This window comes from Cnephaeus nilssonii, assembly GCF_951640355.1.
Source record: "Cnephaeus nilssonii genome assembly, chromosome: 2".
Taxonomy (NCBI): Eukaryota; Metazoa; Chordata; class Mammalia; order Chiroptera; family Vespertilionidae; genus Cnephaeus; species Cnephaeus nilssonii.
In genome coordinates, this window is record NC_137073.1 from 77214540 (window position 1) to 77239968 (window position 25429).

Genomic DNA, 25429 nt, shown 5'->3' on the forward strand with positions numbered 1-25429 from the left:
AAACTGGATGTTGGAATCTTTCCAGGTTTAAAACCTAGCTCAGAGTAAACAAGCAAGCAAGCAAATAAAACCCCAACATTAAAGGTAATTCAATTTGCTACACAACTGCTGGACACACGAGTACATTCTCTGGCCTTCAGTAAAACATGTCTCGGTTTTTATCTAAAACCTAAAGTTATAAACCCTGGTTCACTGTACCTGTACTGGCCCATGTTCCTAACCTTTGTTGAACCAACTTAGTGTGTTAGGCAACATACCCAATTTTGGCATCAGATATTATAACAGCATTTAATCCTCAAAAGAACTCAATGAAGGAACTGAGGCCAAGAAACCAGAATTGTTAGTATGGAAAATCTCAAGGAACAAGAGTCCAAGTGGACTTACTCTTTACCACCCCAAATCAAAACAATTTTCCATTGCCCATTGAAAAACAACAGTGCTAGGCCCATTGGTAGGTGTTCAATAAAAATGTACATTGAGCCCGGCCGGTGTGGCTCAACAGTTAAGTGTTGACCCAGGAACCAGGAAGTCACCAGCTCGATTCCTGGTCAGGGCACATGCCTGGGTTGTGGGCTTGATCCCTAGTAGAAGGGTGTGCAGGAGGCAGCTGATCGATGGTATTTCTCTCTCATCAATGTTTCTATCTCTCTATCCCTCTCCCTTTCTCTCAAAAAAAATCAATAAAAACCTATTTTTAAAAATGTATGTTGAAGATTGAATACTAAATATTCTTAGATACTGAGACAAAACCCACTTCCAGTCTACTTGGGTTTTCCCTAAAGTTCACTACATAATAACTCCTTGATATATCAGAAATTCATGCTTTAAAAGTAAACCACTTGTATTCTGGTGATCTCTTACAGGGCAAAAAAGACAACAGTTAAAGCAATGTTAAGTATTCTAACTAGCATGCCAGCTTGGATTTCTTTCTATCTAGGATTCAAAGTGGAACCATGCATTTTATCTTGCTTGATGGTTCTCTAAAATATTCTACTTAAGTAATTTAAAATAGCATGATACTGTTTTATCCAACCTCTGTAGAAAACAAATAGCTCTATTCTATTCAGTAGTTTTAGATAATAGTCCTAAGTTTCTTCATCCTGAAAAATTCTAAGCTACTTACAACTTACCCCTAATTATGGGACTGCAGCTCAAGTGCATGAGGTTAAACACCATAAAAAGCTGCAAGACGCTCTTTTAAGGGAGGCGGAAACTGGTCAGAGAAACGCCTCCAATTTTCATCTCCAACTTGATTTTTAAATCCATGAAGGATCTGCAAAGTGTGAAAAAAATCATTAATTTATCAATAACAAAAGATAAAACTCAGATCTGCATAGCTTCAGAAATAAAAAACTAGTGATTTTATTATTTTAAAAATTTATCCATTTTAAAGTAATAATTCTCAAACTTTGTTGGATTCTATATTCTATGTCTTGCCTAAAAGCACCTCACTGAACATGCTAAACTTTTTTTGAGAAGTTTAGAATTTAACAAGTGTCACAGTAATAGATGCTAAGCAATCTCTGATATAATACTTATGAAAAACAAAAAGCATAGAATTCACTCAAAGGAATAAAATTTCAATGCTATACTAAGTTTTGTCAAGTTGGAAATATACAAAGCTTTGGATTCCTGGCTTTAAGGAATCCAAAGCTTTATATAGTTCACTAATTTTATTATTAGGTGATTCAAACATGGAACAGCATTTCACTTCTTTTTTTTTGTTTTGTTATCGTTGAATGCTGACTAGAGTTAATCAAACAGGGGGCACTACTAAAACAAAGAACTATGTGGGTTTAATCCCCATGGAGACCACTTAGATTTACTTCATTCAAGTTTGTATTATACTCTAAATCTCAGCCAGCCATCCTTGAAAATATATGTTAATTTGCACAGGTGGGATAATTGGACCACAGCTATCAGTGGTACTGCTTGAAAACAACCTTTTTATTGAGAACAAAGGTTTAGGTTGTATAATCTACCAATATTGATTTGAGGAGTTTAGTTTTATATGAAATATAAAAATAATTCAAACTTTCCAACTACGACTGTAACAATTCCAAGATGCGTATCGTAAAGTCTTTTTAGTTACCTTACAGAACATGTCTCTCAGATCATCTTTTGGGTTAATCCATGATGCAACGGCATCACAAAAAAATATAAAATCCTGTAACAAGCAAGAAATACATTTTAGATTGATATTATATTTGTCAAACACACGAAAAAAGATATATAAACTTCAGAATATGTATGATATAATCCTAGCCAAAATTAAAAAAGAAAATCAACTACAATCATAAAAATTGTAAGTGAATTGCTTAATGGTTGTCCTTATTACTCTACCATGAACGAACCTCTCCTCATTCAGTTTATATTGCAATTTAATGCCCTTTTATGTTTTATTTTACATCACAAAACACATCTAATGTTTAATATCAGCAATGAACTGAAAGTACCAAATGAACATCAATTAAAAAAGCTTCATTAAAGAATTACATAAATGAAGTAATAATATAGTTCTAAGTAGCCTAAAAATAATTTAAAGTTAGTTAAAAGCATACAACAAATAAGCTTAATTTGAAGCACAGAAATGAATAGATCTAAATTTTAAGACTAATCTTCATATAGAAACTGAAATGACCAAGTTAGAAAAAACTAATTATATAGCGACAAATAACACCTCACCTAACCCAACCCAACCCAAAACAAAAAAAAAACCCAATGCTTAGACAATTTAAAAGATAATCAGATTATTCTGACTATAAGAACAAGGTGACAACAAGCAAAGCCTTTAAATATTTAACTAAAGTTTTTTAAAATATAGATTATCAAACTGAAAACACTCGATACAACATTCAAGATGTAGCTGGTGTCCTGACATGTTCACTACTTTAAATGATCAAAGTGTGATGTTAGAAACTTAAATATATATACACATATCTAGAATTTGTGATTAAACATAAAAAAACATAAGATTTTTTTCTTTTAACTATATCCAAATACTTATGTAAAAAGTAGAAATTTTTACCAATTCTTAAGTTGGTAGTGATTCATGACCATATACATGTTACTTCATGTGTTAATTAAAAAAAAAAAGTAGCTAAAATTCCAATGGGAAAATGTTCCTTTTAAGCATAGTAGACGTCATATGATACCTCTAAAGCACATTTAAGGTGACACAAAGTTCTTAAATAATGAACAAAAAAACCCCCAACTTACTGCCAGGAGGTTATTTTGCAAGTAGAAACCATCTCTAAAGATAGTATGTTATTGTTTTACAAATGTGAAATTAGTCAAGATTTTTTCCAGTTCTAGTTTGTAAGTTTTCAATGCCTGTCACCCACCTTAATCTGGATTTTATAAGCTGGTAATGTAATGCATGTTTATAAACCTGAATTAAACAACAGAGTACTTAATACAAGACAGAAAATATTAAAAAATGTTTAAAATACCCATCTCTTGGAAGAGAATGGTCATTTTCTTGAAAACCCTGCTTATCCTTTTACCCTTTACAATTTATCTGTTGAGGAACCTGGGACTTTTTTTGGAACCTGGGACTTTTAACTGTGAGTGCCACGACTTGCATTTTATTGATTTCCTATACATGGTGTCAATCAACACGTTTCTATTTTGTGTGTCTTGCAAATTTGCAGTTGGATTCAGAGATCTGGTCAGATTCATGCTTGATACTATTGCCAAATAATTTTTTTAAAATACTAAAACTGTCTAAACATAATAAGAATTAAGACAGGAAACAAAATAAGGATAAATAAACCATAAGTTCTCAAAATTAAAGTAGTTTCAATGGCTGATTCACTATTCTATTTTTACTCACTACTGAGTTTGTCAGTTTGATTCTAATTAACAGAAAGAGTATTCCACTATTAGGTCACTCTCTTAAGTATAAATATCACTCAACAAATTGATATTCAGGGATGGGAGACATATACAAATTCTTGGAATGTCTTACTTGAATTACTCCACTGGGATTCACACTGATCATAGTACAAATTCCACGAAATGCTGAATCCTTTTCCTCATTGTCCCTTATGTTTCTCAGAGAGGTGCACCTATTAAATTATAGAATTGAGTTTAGCATTTAAGTAAGAAGCAGGTTCAATTACAATACTAATGAACAGTATTTAATGGAATAAGCAACACCATATAATGTTTATATTAAAAGAATTTTCATAAAGCTTAAGTTTCTCACACTTACTGTATGTGGGCCCATCTAATTTCAAATAATAAAAGCCATAAAATTCAAATGTTCCTATTAATAGATTATATCTATAAAATGGACAATTGATTTTAATCTCTCATTTAAATTATTAATGAGCTTGAGCCAAGAGTAAATTACCAATTTAAAAAAGAGTGCGTTATGACTTGTATTCCATTAAACACTAAAATGACTGAATCGAAAGATTATCAATTGAAAGAAGCAGAACATAGGATATACTGCCACAATATAAACTATTATTTTAGAACTTATGGTGTAGATGTTTAACTTTTACATTAATAAGCAAATAAGATTTTATACATAAATTTAAACATGTATTTCTTAATGCAATCCAAGTTTTCAAATTAATTATAAAAAAAACATAATGCAAAAACCTAAATTTATAGAATTTGCATGCATCTTTATTTTACTGGTGGATATTTAAATGCTTTTCATGTGTAATCAAGCTTAACACAGCAAGCATGTGACAATCTTATCCCATGCATCAATTAGTCGTTAGCCACAACATAAAATAAATATACATGACGATGCTGCTGAAAAACCTCACAAACCTGATAGGACAAGATTAGTCACATGGTTGGCAATGATTAAGGATTGTGATTTTTGTAACCAACTGAAAATATATCTAAAAGTGAGATAGAAAGAAAGAGTGAAGAAAAATGAATTAAAAAAAAAAGATTGAATAATACACACCAGGGTCTTATAAACTGCTGTAGCATGGGGGCCACCTCTTGAGGACAAACGTAACCAAGACGACCAATTGTTATTGCTAAGGTAACGCAATCACGGTTATACACCACCAAACGCCAACCAAGACATGAGCAAATGAGGGGGAAGGAGAAAAAATAAAGAAAAAACAACAAATAACTCAGAAACAGAAACCAACAGAATTTGTGTATGATAATAAACATAAGATTTCACCAGTGCTGTTTACTACCACCCCCTAAAATAAGGGGCAGCAACATATATGGCATACTCTTAAAAAAGGAAAAACGAAAGGAAAAAACTTTAAAGATTGAGAGAACACCAAAAACCATGATGAATTGCTTTTCTCGCTCAATGAAGTGTCAATATATCATACTTTCTGTTAATAAAAAGATGAGCGATTATTTGATTTAGAAATTCTTCAGTTAAAGCCAGTTGAAATTTCAGAATTTAATAATGAAATCTATGTTTTTTTTCCCAATAATTAGTAAATGCGAATGATTACATTTCTGAATTGTCTACTCAAACACACTTCTCAGTTAAAACAGTTAAAATTTCCTTCTCACTTCTCCACATCTCTTTTTATAAGTGATTTCCATTTTTGAAAATTATCTAGGAATTTAATCCAAATTTTGGTAAAATTTTTTGTTTGTTAACATTTCCAAAACAAACCAGTGGACCATTTGTTGCCTATCAAAATCAACTGTCAAAGTTTAGATATTATGGTACACACTGAATGGATTGAAAAATTGCTGTGTTATGTCAAATCCCATTCTGAAAACTCTCTAATGGTGATTAACAACTCAAGTAATAGTCCACTAATTTCATACCATATTGACATAAAGGAAATTCAGACAGTCCACTGTAATGACATGTGATATGTGGACCAACGGAACAAATATTCTGTCTTTGCTATAAAAGGCATAGCACAAAGTAGATAAACACTGTACTGATTACATGCTAATATTCTATGCAAAATGGGAATTAATCAAACATATTCACCATCAAAATTCAGGAAGTTCTTATACTTAAAAGGGCTAAATAAAACAAGTGCAACTCAGAACTGTATTCTGCAATTCAAAGATACATACATATAAATACATTTATACACAACGTGAAAAAAAAACACACACAAACAGAAAACAAACCATGAAGTGCTTTAATGGTGTTCTCTCAAAAACTTACAGGTTAACCTTTCATAAAAAAAGGGTGAGGGGTAAAGAAAAATGTTTAAGGATTACTTGAAGCAAACTACACAGATAATACTAAAATCCAGCAGATTCATATGAAGCAAGAGAAAGAAAACCTATGTTCAAAAGACACAAACTATGCAACATTCTCATTAAACAGGCAAGTATGAACAATCCAATGAAACATGCGATAAAGCAGATGATGGTCCATTGAGAAAGTTCAGTGTAGGATATACTAATTTGGAAAAAAAGCAAATAACTGCATACACTAAGGAATTGGCTTTACAAAGTATTAAGATAATGATAATTAAGTTGCTAAAATCTATAGACATTATACATTGACAATGATTTTTCTTAATAATTACTTCCTTTTTTGGGTAAGGAAATAAAACATTTTCTGCAGCCACTTGTATTAAGAGTAATCCAGTGAATGCCAAGTGTGTTTCTTAATCACATCAATTTGCAAAGTATTACCGACTACCTTTTGATTTACTTAGGGTAGAATCATACTTAGAATATAATCTTATAGATAAAGCCAATTTGTTAAAGGAATTCACCAGCTGATATCCCACAAGAAACTTTAACATACATTACACTCAACATTTATTTGCAGTTACGCATTCACATTTAAAAATAAAGTTTCTTTAAGTTTAATAATAATTTTATAATGGCAAGTGTTCTAAATCTGAATGTCATGTATAGGTACTGCATTCTAAAGAGACAAAAACCAGACAGATTTCATAACCATCCTACACAAAGACTTTCACTTTTTAGCAAGAAAATCTGATTTGCTTTATGATATAAACAGTACCCATACAGCCAAACAGCCATATAACTGTTTCATAATTAAAAGATTTCCTTCCATACCAATAAACATATCAATTTTAATTACATTAGGCCAAAATAAACTTTCTATAATCAAAAAACATAAAATTAAAATGGCCTTGAAAACAATTATTATTTAGAAAGCCTTATTTTAATCTTTGTCCAGTATTTTGGTAAGACCTTCATCGACTATGAATATATTACTGGAATTACCTTAGTATATAAAGAAAGAGATGTGCCTGATTGAAAGCAAAATTTATATCTTGTATCATTAGCAAAAATCGAAGACGGTGGAAGGAAATCACCCTGAAATGTGTTCTATAGTATGGTATGGAAGGTACTCTTTAATATAAACATGCTCTCTAAATGCAAAAGAGAAACAAGCCTCCTGAATAAAAATCCCACAAAGTACTGCCTAAGTTTTCAATTTGAAGGAAAAGTATATACAAAATAGAAAATACATACGTATATACACCATTATAAACCAATTAGCCACTACATTGCAATTTAGCTTTGGCCATATTTTTACAGATTAAAAAAAAAAATCATTACTTCCAGCTCCCAGTTACTCTCTGAATTAATATAAAAGTAAAATTTATATTGTTCCATCGTTATTTTAGCTGGGTCCATTTTGGGAAGTATTAAGACACTGGAATAGGGGGAAAGGTGATTTTTTTTTTAAGTTTCTGAAGATTGGTTATGGAATGCAGCTAAAAACAGTACATTCCATTACTGAGAATCCAAAATAGCTGTTAATAATAAGCTGGGTTTCTAAAGCTAACTTTGGTTTCTCTATGCATCTTAATTTAAAGTTAAAAGGCAAGTAATTTTCTCTTCACCAAAAACAGTTCAGTCATATGGTACCTGTATTCTCTAACAACGTCTTTGGTGTGTTGGGTCTGTTAATGATTTCTACAAGCTGGTGCAACACCATAGGAATATAAGGCTGCATCTCTATACCTAGATCATCCCCAAAAGAGAAAAACAAAAGAAAAATTTCAATGTTAAAATACCAACTTTGCTCCCCTTTTTAACTGTGACATAAGCTATTATTAATATGTAAAACTAATTTAAATTTAAAAACAAAACATGAAAAAGGCAATTACAAAAATATTAAGGCATCTAAAAATTTTCACTTTTAAAGAAGAAAAAAATCTTACCCATTTGAATGGAGATTTCTCCAATTGCCCATGTGGCATTATTGCAGACTGAAATGAACTCTGGATTTAGGTTGGTTCCCAATATTGGCATGAAATCAGCTAGAAAAAAAATGTTTTAAAATGTATACTTAACAGCAGTGTATGATGCTTTAAAGAAAACCTACTAGATAGAAACTGAAATGCAGGCAATAAATAGCAATATTTTAAAGGTGTTGGTAAATACTTATCTTAAGAAACTGAAAGAAGCAATATCAGAACTTTCATATGAAGTAGATTAGGAAACATAAGATTTGGAATATCTCAGGTTTCACTAAAAAGAGTTGGTATAGTACTCTTGTCATCAGACTGAGAAAACTCAAAGGGAAGGGAAGCATGATACATTAGAACTTTTTTCAAAGCTAGTTTATCACATGCACAATTTAAAAAAAAATCAGTGACTTTGGTTTTTAAAATAACTTTTACCCTAGTGCTCAGATTGTGGTCTCTCAATCTCATTTTGCACTTAAAAGGAATGAGGGTCTCGGAGAAATGTTTCACTGCAGGTTAAGTGCAGGAAATGTACCAAACAAACTATACTAGTTTATTATACCACAAAGAACGTAGGAGCCAACTTAAGCTACCAATGCTTACAGGTAGGACAATTTGGGTACACTCAAAAAACAAACACAAACAAAACTCTGAAACATAACATAGATACCTGTGGAGGATGCTGGGAATCAATTCATTATTTTGAAAACTAGCAAATAAAGAGAATCAAGCAATGATCCTGCCTTTCCTATAGAATGTGTACTTCAGGGAAATAATTTATTGATATAGAAAATGTCTCTGCATATGTATTCTCACTATTAAATGAAGAATTAGAATATAATTTTTAAAAATCAGTGGATTTAAAACCAGGGTTTCTCAATTTTAACAATACTGATAATTTGGGCCAGATATTCTGTTGTATGTGGGTCTGTCGCGTGCCTTGTAGGACTTTGGGCAACATCCTTTGCCCTATATACTAGACCAGCAACACACCCCCAGGGTTAAACAAAATGTTCTGCGGGAGCCCTAACCTGTGGAATGAAGGGTCCCAGATTAGATTCTGGTCAAGGGCACATGCCCGAGTTGCAGGCTCAATCCCTAGTATGGGGCATGCAGGAGGCAGCCAATCAATGATTCTCATCATTGATGTTTCTCTCCCTTTCCCTCCTTCTCTGAAATCAATAAAAAAATATTTTTATCAAAAAAAAAAAAAAAAAAGAAGTTCTGCAGGAGCGGGGCAGCACACAGAATTGCCCTGGTTGAGAATCAGTAATCTAAAAAATAATCATCATTATTGGTAACATAAAGAGAGAACTAGACATTGTACCCCCTAAAGAAGGGACACATGATCTGTAAAAGTCTTACAAAGAAACAAAATCCTTTCATACAAGTTTAAACTCATAAAAAATAAGTTAGATGGTTAATATTTGTAAGAACAAGCTTCACACAAAACAAGAATTCAATACACTTTCATTTAGTTCGGCTTAAACTTTACGATTTTAAAAAATATATCATAATTGATGTTATTACTCAAAGTCCAGAATACAGTTATTTTTCACAAAAGTACAACTGGGAATTGGGTGAAGAAACTTCCAGTCTATAAGAAATAAGTTCTGGGGATGTAATGTATGACATGATAACTATAGTGAACAATTCTGTAGTGTATATTTTAAAGTTTAAAATCTTTAAACTTTTAAAATCTGCTCTCTTAAAGTTGCTAAGAGAGCAGATTTTAAAAGTTCTTATCACAAGGAAAAACAATCTTTTTAACTATGCAAGGTGACGAACTTTAACTAAACTTGTTGTGGTAATCATTTTGTAATATATACATAAGGTGTGCAACATATCAAATCATGTTGTATACCCTAAACTTATAGAATGTTAGGTAACAACTATATCTCAAAAAAACTGGAAAAGAAAAAAACCCAAAGCACAACTGTATGACATGAAAAAACCTTTTGGTCAATGTTTTAAACCAAGGTTTATTAAATCATGCATAAACAACTATCATCCAGAAGGATGGGATATAGAAATGAAGAAAAAAAAAAAGTAACCAAAATCCCATTTAACTCATGGAGTTGACAGCAATTCAGGTTACATTTTTCTTTTTTTTCCTTTTTTTCAGGTTACATTATTCAATAAATCCCTTATCTTCACAGAAGACTAAGACAAATGCTATGGTATTAAAACAGAAGCAAATCATTATTTACTTTTTAAGTAAATTGCTTGAAAAGTACCCTATGATATCTGAAGAAGTATACTGCTTTGTCATGAGAAAACCTAGTAACAGGCTGCTGATGTAATGGTGAGTTCAAGGGAACAAAGAACAGGAGTTCCTGTCTTTCCTGCTTCAATCAGAGAAGCTTTAACCAGTCAAACGTACATTTAGAAATGTTGTGACTCCATGAAGTTACATTTTAATAATAAAAAACATAGCTGACGTTAAAATCACATCATAGCAGTAGAAAATATTCCTACCTATACAAGGCTTAACATGCTGAAAGCAAGCTTTTGTCAGATCACCTAACAGGGCGAAGGAACTCTGTCGAACTTCTGGCATTTTATCCTGTAAGAAATAAGCAGAAATTAACCCAAATGTGATACAGAGAACCAAGTTTCAATTCATTTTAATTTAATAGGTCTCACCTGCATGCACTGATACATTAGTGTTAGAATGTTACTTCGGGCCACTAGCTGTTCAATGTTGCCTCCTAGTCCTTCAGCCAGGCCACTGAGTAAATCAAGAGCCACTATCATAAAATCTTTATCTGGAGCCTCATATTGATCTGGTTGAGCATTGTTCAACTGAAATTAGACACAATTTTTTGAAAACTTAGTTTGAATCAATTATTGAAAAATTTCATTTGTATACATTATACCTATCCTTAGAAAAATGTTTATGATGCCAAGAAGAAGATACAATTTTTTTTTTTTTAAATACCATGGCTTGTGCAAGAGTCTTCTGTACTAGGTTTACACAACGCTGATACACAGGTTCACAGTATGGAAGGAAGCCAGACTGCAGGGCTGTGGCAACTGAAGATAGGCACTAGAAAAAATAAAGTATGAGTGTAAAATTTATGGGTATAGTTAACATTATGATAAATGTTTAAAAATATACCAATTCAGATCCAGGTTATTTCTGAGCTTGCTCTACTAGTCTTTTCAAACCTCTCACCTGGATGCCACTCATTTTTGTTAAGTTTGCCAGCCGGAGTTTTCCTCAGAAAAAAAAAAAAAAAATGTAAAAAAGTTCCTAGCCCTGGCCTTTGTGGCTCAATTGGTTGGGTGTTGTCCTGTGCACCTTTGATTCTGGTCAGGGCACATGTGGCCATGCAGGTGGCAGCAGATCAATGTTACACTCTCACATAAATGTTTCTCTCTCCCCCTTGCTCTCTCTCAAAATCAATTATAAAACAAAGTTTCTATAATGAATGTCATCTGTCAAGAACAGATTAAGTTTATGTATTCCTATTTTTTTTCTCAAATATTAGAGATATATTTACTTATCCTCCCATTCTTGTCAATGATGTAGATGGACTTTACTGGGCACATTCTGAGCCCACGCTTGAAAATAAATATATATATTTATTTAGCCATAATAACTCTTCTTGTGTTGCTGGACCCAGAATTAGTTATTGCTCTTGGTCCCAGAATTTTATACTTCTTGGCTAGGGACAATCCATGGAAGAAGTGTGACCCGTGAAATGATAGGGGGAACAAGAATGACAATGACTGAATTGGCTCTACCAATATCAAGTCATTTAGGTTTAAGTTACCACATTTGATAGTGTGCCGAGTTATTTAAATATATAAAATTTCTTTTCAATTAAAAAGTATTTAGTATACATAGAGTAAAACTTCAAACTAGACAGAAAGGGTAGAAAGTGAAGTCTCTCTTTATTAGCATCAAGTACCAATGCTATGTCATATATACATGTGAGTATATGCGTCTAATATAATAGTATAAAAAAATTAAACTGTAGTTGACCTTTGAACTATGCAGGGTTTAGGGGCGCCAACCTCAACTTTTGACTCCCTCCAAACTTAAGTTGTCCCTTGGTATCCTCAGGATATTGGTTCCAGGATACCCCCTTGGACACCAAAATCCCATATAAAACAAGGTAGATCAATGCATCTAGTCAGTCCTCCACATCCACGGACTCCCAAAAGGAGATAAAAAACAGTACAGGCTTTTATGGGGGAAAATATGCATATAACCAGACCTATGCAGTTCAAACTGGCATTACTCAAGTATCATCTGTGTATTAATTATGGTATAGCTATATATCTATATCAAGAAATGATTAGATAGATGTATATGATATGGGAAGATCTCCATGAAAATTTATTATTAATTAAGAAGAGCAGGTTAGAGCCCTGGTTGGCATGGCTCAGTGGTTAGAGCATCTCCTGGAAACCAAAGGGTTGCGGGCTTGATTCCCAGTCAAGGGCACGTACCTGGGTTGCAGGTTTGATCCCTAGCCCCAGTTGGGGCACATGTAGGAGGCAACCAATCAATGTCACATTGATATTTCTCTCTCCCTCTCTTTCCCTTCTACTCTCTGAAAATCAATGGAAAAAATATCGGGTGAGAATTAACAACAACAAAAGAAGAGCAGGTTAGAAAACATAAAATTTAACAATATTTCTTAGTATAGATGCACCATAATTAAAGTAATGAAAAGTTACATATTTATCCAGCATTTTAACAGAAATAGTTAAGGCTGTAAAATTTTTAAACACCATCACCACATATACCTATTTAGATTTGGACATTTTTTTTTTTTTTATAAAACACAGATTAACTAAATGTTACCAGTTTAGCATACCTCAAGTAAAGGGAAGAGATCTTTATCTTCATCCTTTAACATGTTCCATTTCTGGATCAGTGGAGGCATTAACATCTGAATATATTCCTATTTACAATAATGAAAAACACATAAAGCTCCACTGTCATAAGTTAACAAGTCCATTTTGAGTCTATGAAAATTAAAATCCACTTTTCTTGCCTATCTTTTTAATTTATATGACTTTGTTCTAGTTTTAAGTCATCTTTTATCCTTTTTGAAATAAAATATATAGAAATATACCATACACAAAAATTACTTGATCACAATCAGGAATGATTCATGTAAGTTTTACTCTTTAGTGACTGAATTTTTGAACCTTTTGCACTCGGATGTCGAGTGTGACTTGACACGGTTAGCATCGGTAGCAGCTCTTTTTATACTCTTTGAATGTATCAATAATTTGAAATATAAAAAAATCCAAATAAATAAGTTTGTATGAAAAGAAACTCCAGTTTTTTATTCTACTGCCGCGCTTTGTAAAATCTGGGGTATTAAAAAAATTAAATCCCGAGTAGAATAAAGAAATCGAGAAAAAAGCAAGCGAGTGCAAAGGGTTAATTCTGGCGCTTGTGACATGTAATATGGCTCTAGTTGTACAGTATATTAGAAATGACAGGTCTACCTTATTGGGGCATTTGCAGAAAAAGATTCGTAAGCATTTAAGTATCTTTACTTAAACTGAAGAATCCATAAAACCAAGTAAATAAATGTAGTAATAATATAAACAAGGGGCCCCGATTCTATAGGTTCTGATCTAAGACATTCAGAAAAACACCCCTTCAAACAGAACAAAACCAACCAATATAAAAGTAAACCCACAAATCAAGTGTCTTGCATCAGTTTTAAGTATAACTTATAAACACAGACAATTTCTTAAGAATTGGCATATAGCAATCATAAACCAAGTCTATTCCTCAGCAGGGAATTTTGAGCTGTATTAAAATTCTAATACTACAAATCCAATCCCATACTCTTCTTCTACTCTGAACACTACTGGAGACAGTTTGGCTCCTTAGCCATGTTTCTTCTGTATCAATCACTATTTAGCATTTTTAACCTATCACCCCAATTTCTAATTGTTTTATCTAGTGTATTCCCCATACTTGTAAGTTCTGACGAGAAAACAAAAATGTCTAGACGTGATACTCTAAAGCAGTGGTTCTCAAACTTTCTAATGCTGCGACCCTTTAATACAGTTCCTCATGTTGTGGTGACTCCCAACCATAAAATTATTTTCATTGTTACTTCATAACTGTAATTTTGCTACTGTTATGAATCATAATGTAAATATCTGTATTTTCTGATGGTCTTAGGCGACCCTGCCAGCAGTTCTCAACCTGTGGGTCGCGACCCACAGGTTGAGAACTGCTGCTGTAGAGCCTAAGACCATCGGAAAACACAGATATTTACATTACGATTAATAATAATAGTTAATCACAGACACTTACTGGTTTGTTTAAATGATGTCCAACTGAATCTGCTAATGTTCCTATGGCATCATAAAGAATGAGCAAGTTCTTATGCTGGTATTTGCTAAATGCAAAGACCAAGGTATCAAGTATATAAGCAAGGTAAGGAACAAGTTCTGTGCAAGCCTCCTCTTCTAGGGTAGCAAAGGCACTGTAATTAGAGAGAAAGAGAATATTAGTGTTGGGAAAAGGAATAGTTTAACAGCTACTCAAGTAGGTACACTAAGTGACAGATGACAGGTTGCTGTGGGACTTTCTGAGGCGTTACGGTAGTTGACCTATAGACTAATGTGAATCTGCTCTAACTTTGCTATTGCTTCAAGAGTACAAACCTTGCCAGCACCACTCGATACCCATGGGAATTAGTCTGTAAGATAATTCTACTGTTGTCATAGCCAGTGAGGGGGAAAATAAAGTTTAAGAAACAGCAAAGGCTAATGTCTAGTCAGTCACATTTGTATTTACAAAATCATAAGGTGTAAGCTACAGATAATAATAAAAACATTAATGGTTTAATACCAACATTTCATACAAGGTTGAAAATTAGTTTCTCATTGACATACTCACTCCTTTCCCACACAATGGACATTTTGTTATGAATCTGTCCTACCTGCAGGCAGCTTCTTGTACTCTCTTGTTGCTATCCAGGATACGTTTTAGCAATTCTGTCATTAATGGCTTCAGGTACGTGTCTGGGGGCTGGCTGACTACCCAATGTGCATAGCGGCTCAGAGTCCAGCACGTTATGGAACGTACAAGAGCCTTTTTATCAGAGAGGCACTGAATAAGGTGAGGAATGAGCTCAGGCAAGTATGGAATCATGCCTTGCATACAACCTAGAAAAAAAAACCACCAAAACTTTCAGAAAATGCTTAAAATATGGTTAAAAAGCCCTTTCAGTAAATATTAAACTGACACACGCATCCATGAAAAATATTCAGATCACCTCCACTATAATAAATATACTGTAATAATCTGCTCTAAAATTATTAAATACTGAAATGAGATCTAACTGCTCCTAAGTATCTTCCAACAGGGTAAAGAAAGCTCATTTTACTTCTGCTACACAAATTATGACTTTTAGAACTGCCTTTAAAATGCTTCAATTTCTTCTAAATAGATGTTTACAGGTAAGGACAGAATAATAACCCTTTATAGAGAATGATGACACTCTTGACTTACAATATTTTTTACACTTATTTATGGAACAAAGTTGTTTTTCTAGCAATGGGAAGGCTTCTGACATCAGAGTCCTTGTCCTCTCTATTTCCTTTATGATAACAAAAGCATTTGCAAAATATTTGGCTGGGGTTAGAAGCAAGCCGATGGCTGTTTAGTTAATAATTGTTAACCAGTCCAAAGTAAACACTTTCTAAGATGGCTTTTGGATTCAAATATCCTATTCAAGGTTAATGTGGATCATAGTATTCTCTACCCCAAACATCAGGAAAACAAGAGCAAAGCATATAAATTTGAGTCAATAAATAGTCTTTGCTTATAGAGTAACAATTTCTTAAAGTAGCTGAGTGCATTGGCGCTTGATATTTCAAATGTGACTTAAGACTTACCTTCAGCAATTGCTCCTAAAACCAAGATGCCTGATTCTTTAACAACCCATTCATGATGAAAAAGTAATTCTTTCAAAAGGGGCAAAATATGTGGCAAAAGCTCATCACGATACACATTTGCAAGAACATCTAGGGCAGCAGCAGAACATTTCCCTGAGGAAATATTTAATTCAAAAATGTTACATTAACCTCTATTATTGTTTAGTCATACATATGTAAAATGAGTATTTGTTGCTATACACTTTATTCATACCTTTACAGAGTTTCAAAGATTTCAGTTAAATTGGAGGCAGTCTGTCACATGAAAAAATTCTTTAACAAGAATATGTTTTTATGACCAAGAATCAGCAAACTAACTATAAATTGGAACAAAAGTTGCCCACATGATATATAAAATATGCTAGAAAACATTCTTTACAGGCTAAGAAAAAAATATTGACTATCAGACTATATAACAACGCAGATTTCATTTAACACAATCATTTAGAAAAGAACAAAAATATAATTAAGCATCCAAATTTTCCCCAATGTGAACTAGGCAAAATGGTTAATTACAAAGTATTAAACAATGGTAATATCCATTTTTAAAAAAAAGCTGTTATATTGACAAGAAGCAATAACTTACTCATCAATAAAGGTCTTAAGTTATACTGTATGGTAGACCCATACAAATGATTGTGCTGCCATGAAACAGAGGAAATCTAAAGGTATAGAATGTTATATGATGCTAGAGGCCTGGTACATGACATTCGTGCACTTGGAAGGTCCCTCAGCCTGGCCTGTGCCCTTCTGCAGTCCAGGAGCCCTCGGGGATGGCCGTCAGTTGGATCCCCTTGTACCCTTGTGCTGCCGCGGAGGTGGGAGAGGCTCCCACCACCGCTACTGTGCTCACCAGCCGTGAGCCTGGCTTCTGGCTGAGCACCGCTCCCCTGGTGGGAGTGCACTGACCACCAGGGGGTGGCTCCTGCATTGAGCGCCTGGTAGTCAATGCGCGCCATAGTGACCAGTTGTTCTGCCGTTCGGTAGATTTGCTTATTAGCCTTTTATTATATAGGATACTAGTGACCTGGTGCACGGATTCACGCACATTGAAAGGAAATTAATTAGAAGGTGGCCAGCAGGGTGGGACTGGGCGAGATGAGCCAGACATGCCCTGGAGCCAACCTCCTGTGGTCCCTCTTGGGCCGGCTGCAACTGGGTTGGCACCGTAGCTCAAAAGGCGTCTGCGGCCCTAACCGGTTTGGCTCAGTGGATAGAGCGTCAGCCTGTAGACCGAAAGGTCCCAGGTTCGATTCCAGTCAAGGGCATGTACCTTGGTTGTGGGCACATCACCAGTAGGGGGTGTGCAGGAGGCAGCTGATCAATGTTTCTCTCACATCGATGTTTCTAACTCTCTATCCCTCTCCCTTCCTCTCTGTAAAAAAATCAATAAAATATATATTAAAATAAAAAAGGTGTCTGCGGAGTGAGTGGGGTCCCTCAGCCTGGCCTGAGGGGATCGGGCTGAAACCAGCTCACTGACATCTCCCGAGCGGTCCCGGAATGTGAGAGGGCACTCTGCAAAGTTGCTGTCATACAGGGTCTGGAACACAAATGCAAGTGTGCAGTAAACCAGATCCGGGGCCAACAGTGCTCCAGTAACAACATAACCCACGGCTGAAGGTGGAATTGCGCAGCCCCAGGAGGAATTGGGCTCCCTCCTCTCTGGTTTCACAGTGCGTCAACTGAAAACTGCCGCTGCCAAGTCACTGCAGCTTGGCAGCTGTTGCGTTGAGCATCTGCCCCCTGGTGGTCAGTGTGCGTCATAGCGAACAGTCAGACGGTAGGAGGGACACTTAGCATATTGGCTTATATATATATATAGATATGGAAAAGAACCAGCAGAGTACACATAATCTGATTTCACTTTTGTAAAGTTAGCCTTCTCTCCAAAAAGAGATATACATGTTTTTCTGTGCACAGAAAAACTTCTGGAAGGATATAGAGATGGGAGAGATGTAAAGAGGAAGTGTCCCCCCATCAACTGTACATTATTACTTTTGAAGAGTTATCTATATTATAATGTTAATCTACCCCGCCCTCAACATAAAAGCAAGGATACAGTGGGAGGTAACTTGTGAAAGTGAGATTTGGGTTCTAATACTAGAATGTCATCAGTACTAACTATGTTGCCCATGGGCAAGTTTGTTGGTGCTGCAAGGGTTCAGGAAGCCCCAGTTCGGGATGCCATTAATGCCGGGGTTCTTGTTCCAGCATTAAGAAGGGTTCAGCAATCTGGAAAAAGGCTGTGCGTAGATTAAGTAGAAGTCCAGAGACGAAAGATAATTTTGAAAGGAATTGGGGGGGGGGGGGGCGTCAGAGGAGCCTAGCTGAAGGAGCTAAGTTCTCCTTGTCTCAGGACCCCTTGCTTTTTATTAACACAAATTGTCCTAAGGCGAGGTGGAGATACACTTCAAAGGATAGGGTTTCTGTCTGCAGAGTCCATTGTCAGAATGGGGAATAGCCTAGGCTGTTCGGGTGTTTGGCCAACAGGAGGCAATAACATGTAGATTAAGATGCCCTGAGCTGTCTGGCAGCAAACAATCATCCTATTCAGGTTGGGGGAAATGCCTTTAGCCATTCAAACAGGTGACTACAAATGTGACTCAGCCCTTGTTGAGTCCCCAAGTTCCATCAACCTTTTGATGAAACTCCTGCAATTATGACATGCTGGAACTGGCTTCCGGCACAAGTTTCTCTTTTTGCAGTTTGCTTACCTATGGAAGGCTGCCAGAAAGATTAAATGTGATATGCATGCTAAGTCCTTGGCCTAGTGCTAGGTAAGTTAGGCATTCTAACTGGTAGCTATAGGAAACTAAATGGGCAACAGAGGAATTAGCATTATTTCACCAAATGAATTACACAGTCCAGGCTGATGATTCATGTCCTTAACCACTTCATAGTTACTAGAAATGTAAACACTCTGAATTATAGCAGTGGTTCTCACCTGGGGCAGTTTTATTTCCCAGAGGAAATATGGCAATGCCTGGAGACATTTGTTGGTTATCACAATTGTGTGTGTGTGTGTGTGTGTGTGTGTGAGTGCGCGCGCGCGTGTGTGCGTGTGTGCTGCTGGCATCTACTGAGTAGAGGTCAGGGATGCTGGTAAACATCCTATAATGCGCAGAAAGCCCCCACAACAAAGTCACATGACCCAAAATGTCATTAGTGCTGAGGTTGAGTAATCCTGAACTAAAGCAGTGTAGTTTTAAAAACCAGTAAGCAAGCAAGCAAGCAAGCAAAACACAGGTATCTAGGTTCCTCCCAACAGTTTTTAATTAGAGTGTGGTCTAGAATGCCCACAAAAGATGTGGATTTGCAGCTAAGGATGAAAAGAAACAGATTTAAAAAAGATATTTTGTAGGTTTGACTATGACAAAGCAATTTATATTTTAGAATTATCCATGATAATCAGCCAATTCTCATGCAAATTAGTACAAAAATAAGTTTATGTAAGGAAAACAGAAAGTTTATGGCCAAAGTTTATGGTTCCTATTTTTTAAAAAAATATATTTAAAGGAAGGGAGAGGAAGAGAGAGATAGAAACATCAATGATGAGAAAACCATTGATTGGCTGCCTCCTGCACAACCCACAATGGGGATAGAACCCGCAACCCAGGCATGTAACCTGACCGGGAATTGAACCGTGAACTCCTGGTTCATAGGTTGACGCTCAACCACTGAGCCACACTGGCTCGGCCTTATTTTAGAATATCAAACAACTTAAGAAATGATAGATTGAATTATATTTAAAGAATAAATAAATGTAAGAACAGGTCCATCAGAAAAACGCAAACCAAAACCATATCTACTTCACATATACTAGGACAGCTATGAAAAAAAGTTAACTGTTGGCAAGCAAGAAACTGCAATTTTAAGACACTGATGGTGGGAAAGTTAGTGGTGGAGCCATTTTGGAAAACAGCCTCGTAGCTTCTCAAAAGGTTAAGCAGTTAACAAATGACCTAGTAATCCCACTCCTGAGTATATATCTAAGAGAACTGAAAACATATGTCCACATATACACTTTACAGAAGCATTCACAGCATCACTACAACAGCCAAAAGGGGGAAACAACCAAATGTCCATCAACTGAGAAATGGATAAATAACATGTAGTAAATCCATATAATGAGTTATTTTTCTGCATGCTACAACATGGATGAATCATACACCACCACATATTGTGTGGTTCCATTTATAGAAAATGTCCAGAACAGGCAAATTCATATATACAGAATATAGACTAGTAGTTGCTTAGGGCTGAGGGACTCGGAGAAAATGGAAATGACTGCTAATGAGAATGGAGTTTCTTTCTGGAGTGATGAAAATGTCCCCAAATTTACTGTGGTGATGGTTGCAAAAGTCTGAATACATTAAAAACTGAATTGCACTGTTTAATGGGTGAATTGCATGGTATGTAAACTATACCTCAATAAAGTTGTTACCAAAGCAGGCAACTGTGCTTTTCCCTCTCCAACTTACTTAGATTCCAGTCAGAAATTGTATCGTCATCATCAATTTCATCGTCATCATCGTCTTCCTCTTCAATGCCATCTTCATCATGCTGCTGGGCCACTGTCCTTGATCGATGAAAACGTGGCCTTATATCCTGTTCACTGTCAGGAATCGTTTCATCTTCTTCAACATCACCCTGTGTTTTTTAAAGGGAAAATTTTGGTGATAATCATTATCCTATATAATAAAAAGGTAATATGCAAATTGACCATCACACCCTCACAAGATGTCTGCCTACGACCAGGGCAGCAGGGGGGTTAGTGAGGGACAACCAAATGACCAAACAAGCAGGCTGCGAGGGGCGACCAGGCCAGCAGGGGGGGAAGGGCAGTGAGGGGCAGGTAAGGGCCACCAGGGAGGTGAGCGATCAGGAGCCAGCGGCCCAGGATTGTGAGAGGGATGTCCAACTGCTGGGGCTCAGGCCTAAACTGGCAGTCGGACATCCCCTGAGGGGTCCCGGATTGGAGAGGGTATACAGGCTGGGCTGAAGGGACCCCCCACCCCTGTGCACGAATTTCGTGCACTGGGCCTCTAGTAGATTAATAATATGCACATGAGTGAAAGAACCAGAATACCCAGAGATGGGTCATGCGTAGGATTCTGAAGTGCATCCCTTCCTTGTGAAGGGAGGAATAGACCATTACATAACACTTGTTAGGTATCAGGTACTTTCAACCACATTATATTGCCTCCCATCAGGCTGGTATACTCTAGAGTACCCGAATCCCATGCAGATAATATTTAAGGCATTTTTATGCTTCTATCTTTGAATTCTGTAGCATAATATATATATAACAGAAGCCTATTTACATAGAGTTTATTCTAAATAAATGTTCTATTAGTTGAATTCAAAGATTTACTAAGTCAATAAAAATAATATTCCCCATTCACCAGAAAACAGTTTTCTTACCTTAAGTAGTATAATATCTATATCTGAGTACTTCATGCCATTCACTAACACAGGAATCAACCTATAAGAAAACAAATTCATGAAACAAAGAACTAAAGATGAATAAAATTATGAAGAAGTCTTAATAAACTTTTGCATGCCAATAATACCAATGATAAGCCCTGGCTGGGTAGCTCAGTTCATTAGCTCGTCGTCCTGATATGCCAAGGTTGCAAGTTCAATCCCTGGTCAGGGCACATACAAGAAGCAACCAAAGAATGCATAAGTGGAACAATAAATCCATGCTTTTGTCTTAGAGCATATTTTGTGCTGTCTGCCCTTCTCAAATGAGTATTCCTAATATATGTTGTAGTCCTTTTACAATTCATGTGCAGGATCCATTAAATAGAATCTTAGAGGAGATAAGATTAATAGTGCTTAGAAATAAATATAAAAACAATAGCAATTTCTTCCCTAAGAATTTATCCCAAATATACCAACAAACATTCCCTTAAAAAAAATAATCTTCACCTGAGGATGTTTCCATTAATTTTTTTAGAGATGGGGGGCGGGGGGGCAACATTGATCCGTTGCCTCCTATACACACCCCGAGCGGGGATTGATCGAACCTGAAACCGTTTGGTATACACAATGCTCCAACCAACTGAGCCACCTGGTGGGGCTCACAATGCATTATTTCAAGTAAAATTAAAAGCAGCCATAGAAGTCAAACATATTTATGACTGGCTTGAGTTGTTTAATGTTTGAAGTGATGACTTTTTAGCCTGCCACTACTCAAGTCCTGGTTGCTTTAAGAATGTCTAGGTTTTAATAATGTAATGAGAGTTAGAGCACCTTGCTATAATTATGTTTTTACCACAATCTTCTAATGTTATAGAGCTTGGGCTTTCACTAATAGCTCTTCAGTTTTTATAAAAAGTAATATTGATTTATATAACTCTTAGAATTAGATGATCCTATGTTAAGAAACAGCAAATCATAAAAGTGGTACCACACATTAGGGAGAAAAGTAATAAACGGATTTCTTGAAGAAGAAAAAAATCCGTTTAGCATATGATGTTGTACTTTATTTCCAAATAAATTCCAGACACTAGAATAAAATATTGGTGAAATTATTGCTTTCTTGGTGGGGAAAGAATTTATTGGAAAAGAAAGAGAAGTTTACTGACTATATGAAAACGAGAACATTCAAATACTGTAAATACCTAAAAATACATAACTCTGATAATACTACCACAAATTAAAACAAATGATTTTGTTCTTTGCTCATCCAGATGGCTAAGATTAGAAAAATTATAATTAATGGCTGATAAAAGTTGTGATACGATGGGACACTCTAGTGGGATGTAAATCCGTGTAACTTCACTAGAGAACAATTTGGAATATTTATGAAGAATCCCGAAATGTTCAGTCCTTTGATCTTGGCAAAAATCATTTCTAGGAATTCTATGTGAAAGAAATAACCACTTATGAACAAAGAAAGATGCTTACTACAGGATTATTTGGTTAAAAAAAAGAAAGGAGCAAACAAATAGTCAACAACTGAAGAAAAGTCAATCATATATATGTGGTATGCACACTATGATGGAGTAGTTCTCAAAGTTTAAAGACTAATGACCTGGAGGAAAAGTACACAATATTCAAGAACTGAAATGAGCAAACCACAAAACAGTAAAATCAGAATTTTAAGCACTAACTACAGCGAGATGCTACATTAAGTGTTTTACACATTATCAAATGTAATTTGTCTTGAACTAGCATGAATATATGATATTTGGTATATGGTAACAACACATCAAAAATACTAACAGTGATTACTCAGGGTGGTGAAAATCCAAAACATTTTAAGTTTTCTGCATTTTAATTTTGTTCCATGAGACTGTATTGCTTGCTTACTTTTCAAAAGATAGCAAGCAATACTTGTAAATATCTGATTTTAATGCAGATTAAGTCACTGTATGGTACATCTATAACCAATACATATTTTGTTAACTATATCTCAATAAAACTGGAAAAAAATATACAAACTCAACCCTGATCGAACAGCATTCATTGGGTTAAAACAGCCTTAACAATAGGTTAACCAAAAATTTCAAAACATCACAACTAGTGGGAAATCATTTTCTTTGGTAGAAACCCCACCAGAGTCTATGGTCAAATTACAAGGATTATATAAAAAAAAAGACAACTGTGCCATGAATTACCCAAAATTAAGTATGACTTAGAATAAACCATGCTCACATGATTTTAAAGAAATGTAGTGGCTTTTTGAAAAATCTCTTTACTAATACCAACAATAAAGTTAAGTTTGACTTCTTTAGAACTTAACTCCCCAATGATAGAAGAATTCAACCAAAAATACAAAAGTGAGGAATCACTGTATAATTTAAGAACAAGGTAAAATTCCTAAGAAGGAACACTTACTTAGGAAGGTGTCTTACAAGTACATCTTTGCATATTGGTTGCTCAGCCAAAGTTAGCCAAAACTCACAGGCTTCTAAAGCCACATTTTCATCTTGATCTTGGGTCCTCTGTAGCATGTACTGTAAACAAAGGAGCCTTAATATTAATCAGTTAAAACCATACAATTAAAATAAACCTCTATTACAGCAAGTTAATAGTCCTTTGCTATGGCCCATTTCAATCTAGGGTTTACATTTTTTAAAAAAGCTTCCTAATTTTAAAATGCAACCAAACTTAAGAACTGCTGCTTTTGCACATTGCCTAATGAAAAGTGTTCAATGCATGTATTATCTAGCTGCTTCTGTATGAATGTATTTTGTTTTATGAAACCACTGAGATTTTTAAAAATGTGAGTATTAATAATCAAACATTAAGTCTTTGTAGAAATAGTAAAATAAAAACCTCCATTAAACCTTTCTTAAAATGAAGAATCTTTTTATAACATATCTATTCAATTTGTCTCTTGTAAGTATATACTTCATGTATTTAAAGATATATATATATATGTATATGTAATACAATTACAAAAGTAATTTTAAATTTGGAAAGTGACATTTCTTAGTGCAACTATAATTTGTAGTTTCCAACAAAATAGGTTTATCATGTGCTTTGAATATATCAAGCCAAATTCACTCTTACTTGGAAGAACACTGCTCCCAAATCTATCCAAAGGCATACTGTCTAAATTTCTTTAAAAAATCCTTATATGAAAAAACAAAATAAACATAAGAGTCACACATTATTTCCCAATGTACCTGGGACTTGGAATTGGGATTAAGTGATGAATTCTTCATATACATCCTCTGCCTGATTGAAACATCTCACATGGCAAAATATGGCAATACAACAGTTGTGGCAGGCCAACCCCTATTACATTCCATATCATATCCTACTACTATGCAGAGTATTGCTGAAGAAACAACTGTAGCATTATAAATTAGACTCCCAGCCCTGATATGGTCCTAGCAAATGATAAAATGTCTTTCTTAACTTTCTGGTTAACTCCAAACTCTCTCCTTAAACTTTCAACTAACTCCACCTGATTCTTCTAAACACTTTATGGAGGAACAGGCTCCTCTACGAAACTGTCATTTATTTCCATATTATACTACTACATCTGCTTATCTCTATAATTATCTTTCTTAATGTTTTAGAAAAGGAGTTGCTGCACATCATGGGTGCTAGCCTTCTAACAAGTCTTAGACCTCATCCTTTAAAAAGAGATCTTCTCTCTCTGTACCATATGGATCTCTGAAAGTGAAAAGGGAGGAACAAGATGCACAATATTTAATCCATTTGCAAATTATTTTGTTTTAGAAATAATTGCATCTTATTATTTATTTCTTCCTTTAAATATGGCTCAACTGTGATCAATAAATTTCCTAGTAAAATTATTTAAATCACATTTTAAAATTTAAATAGTTTGCTGGAACTATAATGGTGATGTATTTTCTACTCAGAAATCT

At 34.9% G+C, this 25429-nt stretch overlaps 1 protein-coding gene across 2 annotated transcripts in view; it reads right to left on the minus strand.

The window, feature by feature from the left end:
- TNPO1 (transportin 1) overlaps positions 1-25429 on the minus strand; it is a 90024-nt gene that overhangs the window by 7116 nt on the left and 57479 nt on the right. For both annotated transcript variants that reach the window (XM_079788035.1, XM_079788036.1), the window contains exons 9-24: positions 23925-24043; positions 21501-21561; positions 20558-20726; positions 16035-16187; positions 15077-15302; positions 14446-14617; positions 12977-13063; positions 11086-11193; positions 10791-10949; positions 10623-10710; positions 8118-8216; positions 7822-7917; positions 4931-5006; positions 3971-4070; positions 2093-2167; positions 1131-1273 (exon numbers count right to left, since the gene is read on the minus strand). In XM_079788035.1, the coding sequence (XP_079644161.1) occupies positions 1166-1273; positions 2093-2167; positions 3971-4070; positions 4931-5006; positions 7822-7917; positions 8118-8216; positions 10623-10710; positions 10791-10949; positions 11086-11193; positions 12977-13063; positions 14446-14617; positions 15077-15302; positions 16035-16187; positions 20558-20726; positions 21501-21561; positions 23925-24043 (1896 nt within the window). In that variant the 3' untranslated portion in view covers positions 1131-1165. The remainder of the gene's footprint in view (positions 1-1130; positions 1274-2092; positions 2168-3970; positions 4071-4930; positions 5007-7821; positions 7918-8117; positions 8217-10622; positions 10711-10790; positions 10950-11085; positions 11194-12976; positions 13064-14445; positions 14618-15076; positions 15303-16034; positions 16188-20557; positions 20727-21500; positions 21562-23924; positions 24044-25429) is intronic.